Source organism: Macadamia integrifolia, chromosome 10, assembly GCF_013358625.1.
Source record: "Macadamia integrifolia cultivar HAES 741 chromosome 10, SCU_Mint_v3, whole genome shotgun sequence".
NCBI classification, from domain to species: domain Eukaryota; kingdom Viridiplantae; phylum Streptophyta; class Magnoliopsida; order Proteales; family Proteaceae; genus Macadamia; species Macadamia integrifolia.
This window is the reverse complement of record NC_056566.1, coordinates 1270594-1276441: the sequence shown is the minus strand read 5'-3', so window position 1 is coordinate 1276441 and position 5848 is coordinate 1270594. Positions and strand designations below refer to the sequence as shown.

General features: G+C 49.0%; 1 protein-coding gene across 1 annotated transcript; it reads right to left on the bottom strand.

The window, feature by feature from the left end:
- Nucleotides 1–775: 775 nt before the first annotated feature.
- Nucleotides 776–1363, bottom strand: LOC122091542 (DNA damage-inducible protein 1-like). The gene is made up of 2 exons (XM_042661557.1): nucleotides 1003–1363; nucleotides 776–951 (listed from the first exon to the last, which is right to left on the bottom strand). The coding sequence occupies exons 1-2, from the start codon at nucleotides 1361–1363 to the stop codon at nucleotides 776–778; spliced, it is 537 nt and encodes a 178-aa protein (XP_042517491.1).
- Nucleotides 1364–5848: the final 4485 nt, after the last annotated feature.

Below are 5848 nucleotides of genomic sequence, written 5' to 3'. Positions count from 1 at the left end.
TCTTCCCCTGACCTGCTATACCCGGACGACCCGGAAAGAGATTGACTTTGCAAACTTTCACTGAACTAACCTGTCTTTTCTCTCTGCCTTTACTTGATAGGGCGCTTGAACTGGAACTGTTCTATTTGAAAGAACTTTCGGCTTCTGAACCTTCTCCCCCTATCGTTGTAAAGCTACGGAAAGGAATAGGATTGCCCCCCAGGGCAACCACTTGCACTTTCACTTTCCTCACGAACCTGACCTGTGACTGCGTACCGGAATCATATAGTAGTTATCAACCATCCGAGGGAAAGCACGGAAAGGAAGTCAATCAATCACTTGAAACAACTAACCGAAAGAAGAAAGGATATTACAGGAAACCGGGCCTAATGGCCCTCTCTAAGCAAAGCACCCAAGCCCGAAAGCGATAGCTTTTTTACTCAAAAGGAGTAGCACTAAACTTTTGTTGGTTTTTGTCAAAAACGAACTCCGCAGCAAAGAATGCCCTGCCCCAGCTCGAAAAGCCCTTTACTAGTAGGGGAAAAAAAACCTTACCTTACTATATACTAAAGCGCGCAACGGCTTTTCAGTCAGCTTCAAAGCCTGGAGCGCTAGCGCGCGCATCCGTTTTTCAGCTTGCTTTCTTCGCATGAGCGCCTGGCGCGGCGCCCCTATAAAGTAAGGCGTTTTCTTGCCGAGTGCGCTAGCGCGCCCAGCATTCTGACTTTGAAAGGGGCAGCTCGAAAGCAGCAAACAGTGATAGGGTTCCCGGGTGCCCCAACTGGACTTCACCACTCTACTTCGGGCAAGAAGAGGAAGGGGCACCGTCCCCGGCGTCCCATCCACGTTGGCACTCTGCTGAGACAGAACCAACACCGGCTTCATCATCATCTTCAACCACTGTCACAGTGCCAAGCCGGGCCTTAGCTTCATCGTTGTTCTTCTTGAAAGAGCGTTCCTCCGGGTAGTCCCCTTCAATCAATTTGATTCAGCAAGGCGGATTCGAATTCCCAACATACATACCAAGAAGGTGAGGTACTCTCATAGCATTCGCCTCTACCATCAGATCTTGCCCCAAGATGAGTTGGTAAGTGTGACGCGGCATCACGAGCAGATTGCCTTTTCCTTGCCACTCACCCAAGCGTATCGACACCCCCTCAACTATCCCGTCAACCGGTGACGCTTCAGTGTCCACGGGTTTGATACGGCTTAGGTTCGTCTTTAGCTTCAACCCAAGTTGTTTAGCAACATCGCTAGCCAATATACTGCGCATGGCTCCGGTATCTACCATAGCCCGCACAGCATGCCCATTGATCTTCATATCAACGTACAACAGGGAATGTCGTCTAATACCCTGCTCCTTTTGTAGACGGGCATTCAGCATTTGCACCGAGTTCACACGGGCAGCCTAAACGCCCTCCTGTCCGTCATCTGCGATCAATGCACTCCATTTTTCTTTCTTCGGGCAGTCACGGGCTCTGTGAGGTCCTCCACAGATGAAAGAACCCCAATTCCCCTTGTTAGGTTTACCAGGCTTGTTCCCTGCTTTGGTAGCATGTTCTTCCCCTTTCTTTTGCTCCCCACCTTTACCGTTTTGTTGCTTCGAAGAAGTTTCCCCTTTGTGCGAATGAGTAGGTTTTTCCATGTAATCTACCATTCTTTCTGCAGCAATGATCGCAGAAGCCAAATCCGGTACATTTTGCCGACGAAGTTCTTGTCTAGCCCTTTGTTACCCCAAATTCTATAGACGCTTCCTGGCAGAGGCCGATCTCTTCTGAAGCAGCAGCCTCGAGGCAAGCTCCCTTACTTCTGAAGCAGCAGCTGAAGCAGCAGCCTCTGGAGCTGCTTCATCTAATTCACGTTCAGTGAATCTTTCCGGTGCGGGTTCTTGTGTCGCAGCCTCCCCCAAACTTCGTCTGTGGGTTCCATGGCCCATCCCAAGCATGGCTTCTCTCCTCCTTGGCTATCTGCCTCTCCACAGTAACGCCTTCAGTTACTGCTTCTATGGCGGAGAATGTGCTCATCAATTCTGGCCTCTGCTGGTTCTTGCAGCAGGGCGTTCCTCTTTTTTCTCTTCATTTTCCCCGTATCATTGAATTCGGGCCCTTCCTGGAATAGGTCCTACTGCGGGGGTATCGGGCAATTGCTCCTCAGGAGCTTCCTCATACTGGACCTAAACTTCTGGTGCCTGGAACTCAGATTCTGCACGGGACCTGTGGAGGGGGAAGAACTCATCTCCTGGCATGATTGATTAGCAACTGTATGGAAGGAAAAAGTCAGGTCTGACGATTCAAGCTGGCTAGCAATCTATGACATCAAACTGGTTTTTCATTCTATTCCTTCTCTCATGTAGCACATCATTTTAAAGGTGGCTCCAGAGCCCGATTCTTGGTCGATACGGCCATGAATGGCCTCTGCGATAGAGCTCCATGGTTCCGGTAATCTGGCAAATAGAGGGCCATGCCCTTCTCCTTCTGGAGGTGCAAATGTGATTCTTCGCATACCTCCGCCGTGCGCAGCCTTTGGGCAAACTGTAAACCGCGTCTGACTCCGGCCTGAAGCGTTCAGCTCAGTTACTACTGCTATAGATTCAACTGAGAATTAAACATGAAACCCCGCTGTGTGATTCTATGAGTTATATGTGCGGAGGAATTCTTGAACGTCAGCTTCCAGGAAAGCAAAATCTCTGCAGGCATGTAGCAGGAAATTCCCTTGCGACAGAGAATCCTCAGCCCGTCCGGCAAACAGCCCACAACTGCCCTATAGGATAGGGCAGCTTTCTTGCATCAAAGCCGGCATTGCCTCCTGGTCTCGAAGACTTGGGAAGACAGAAGGGAGCACTGAGCAATGGGGGTTGGGAAGAGAATGAAGATAGGTTGCAGGGAGCTTCAATGGTAGGATGAAGGGAGCGGGGGATATGAAACGATTCGCATGCTCAAAAAAGTCTTTCCAAAAGAAATTGTACGACCCGGTTAGAAACAGAAACGATGTCGAAAGGTGTGCTCCGTGTCTTTGCTGAAGGGATGTCCACTTGTGTGTGATAACTGTCAGTAGGATTTTTTTCCACGTCAGATGTCCATCCTTCTCGAGCGTGTCAAATCTTTCTCGAACGGCGGCTGTAATGATGGGATCGCGGAACCCGGTTCATCATTTGTGATTGAATGCCTCCACCATCCGCGAACTGTCCTGAAGATGAGCTTATGTCCGCGATTGAATGAGCAAGATCGCTCCATGTAACATGTCTTGGAGCATCAGCGATTTATAAGACACATTCGCTGAATCAGCGATGTTGTAAAGCGTATCGCTCCATGTGGCACAACTGTCAGCCCGTCCGCGATCTTATGAGGAGAATCGCGGCTTTTGGCGCTTTTTTTTCTGCTCTTTCTCTGATCTTTCGGAGTAGATCTTTCCTTAGTCGAGTCAGATCTCGCCCAGAGATTTCGTTTGCTGTTGGAGTGATTAGCCCCAATTTTTTGCAGATGGTTTTGGGAATGGAGAAAGAGGACATCGAGTAGAGAGGGAGGGAATTGGTCACGACTTTAATGAGTGTGGTGCGTCCCGCTTGGGAGAGCAGCTTAGACTTCCACCCCTGAATCCTGTTGTCAAGACGGTCAAGGAGACATGAGAAAGCAGCTTGTTTGGATTTGCCAAAAAAGAGAGGGAGGCAGCTGAGTTATCAGGTCCTGATTACCTAGTAGTCGAACTCCCAACAGACGACGTAACATGCGTGAATGCCTAGATGCTACGTTTCTGCTGAACACAATTCCTAATTTTGAGTTCTTTATCTTCTGACCAGAAGCCCTCTCATATTCTAACAACAGATCCTTCATTGTTCGTGCATCCAACAGGGATGCTCGACAAAAGAGGAAACAATCATCTGCAAAGAGCAGATGGGAGATGGGGGACTTCGTCTTGCAACCAACATTCCTTGTAGATGCTGGGCTTCAGCTTGGCGTTGAAGAATTCGCGACAAGCCTTCAGCACATAAAATGAACAAGTAAGGTCTCTCGAGCCTTGCCTCAGTCCCCGAGAGGGTACGATGTGACCCATGGGTGACCCGTTGAGCAAGACAGAGAAGGATACTGTGGACACGCATTGAAAGCCCACGGAGCGGTTACAGAAGTCCAAAGAAAATCCCATCGCCTCCATGACCTTCATAAGATAAGGCCATTCGATGTGGTCATAAGCTTTAGACATGTGACGCTTGAGACCCATTAATCCCCCCCGTCCACGTTTCTTTTTAAGTGTGTGTAGCAGTTCATGTGCAATGAGGACATTGTCTGAGATCTGGCGCTTGGGGACAAAGGCGCTCTGATAAGGTGAGATGAGGGATGGTAAAAGAGGCCGTAAACGGTTGGCGAGGACTTTGGCGATTATTTTGTATGCCACATTACACAAACTAATGGGTCGGTAGTCTGACACGGTGCACGGGGCAGATGATTTAGAGATGAGCACAATATGGGTATGGTTCAGTTTGTGAAGGAGATAACCACTGCGGAAAAAGTGTTCCAACATATGCCAGATATCTTCTCCCAGAATGTCCCAATAGGTCTGAAAGAACATCGCCGGGTAACCATCAGGACCTGGTGCTTTCCATCCTCCTATTTGAAAGGCCGCCTGTCCGTTTTGAAAAGCCAGGGCGACTTCTGCCGGTGAGACCACACCAGTCCACTATCAGGCGAGGTGTGAAGCGATCTCGTACTAAACGAAACGACTAACCCTTATTAGAGCAAAGGCGAGGCGCCTTTAGCCTTTATCTTTATTAGTAGTAAGTATAGTAGGGCCGTTGCTTGTTTAGTAAAGCGCTAACGCCCGTTTATATAGCGGTAGGCCTTTTCTTGCTGGGCTAACGCGCGCCCCGTATATAAAGGTAAGGCGTTTTCCTGATCGTAGACCACCCTCCGTTTGCTGGGCTGCTAAGCCGAAGAATTCCCAATAGGATATACAGGCGCTCTTAAGCCGTCATTCGATCATCAATTGCTGGCTGGGAAGAGGAGTTTAGAGCCTTCCAATGAGGGAACATAGGATCGATCATCATGCGAGATAGTAGGACGTAGGATAATAAAAAAAAGGTTAGGGTGCAGTCAATTAAGTCAATCTGGGCGCCCGGTATTGGACTTAGGCCGGTGGATTTTTTAATAATCATGCGAGGTGTATAGGAATGATCACAAGGTGTGTAGGGGTAAGGGCGTATAGGGATAATCATGCGGGGAGAGTTTGGTAACCGAATCGGCTACTGATCTTTGACTAAGCGCATGGATGAAGCTATGGTCTTAGCCTCGGCTATAGATGAATCGATCAGTGGCTTATAAGGGAGAAGTGACTCATAGACTTCCCAGCTCCACTCCTTTTCAGGAAGATGCGTTTATACGTTTAAATAGTACGTAAACCCCCGGCCCAGATGAGTTCGGCATAGCTCATACATGTTGCAGGTGGTTTATGCCCACTTTAGGAAATTTCCATGTGCTCATAGATCGTCATTACTCGGTAACGGATCTTGGATCTGTTATCGGAACCGGCGCTACTGTCTCTATTTCCGTTACCCATGTTCACATTGGTGCTTCTTCCGACTCAGCCTCTGTCCCGACCTCCGGGTCTCGGTCTCCAAGAAGCGGAGGGCTAAGCCACGGGAACTGGAATTGCTTTAACAAGATCGACTGGGGCTGGTTCACGGTTAACGGGATGGATAGAGATCAATCGATTCAAGGTAAACAATTGAAGGATCTAAGACGTCGGTCAACTGGCTTTGTCCCTGTTCTTGTGGCTGAAACTCCTTACCTCACCTTTGCTCTCTTTACTCCCTTTCCCGTGTCGGGCCCTGACGAGCCCCCTCGATTTCTATCTGTCAATGGCAGGGAGACTTTCATTC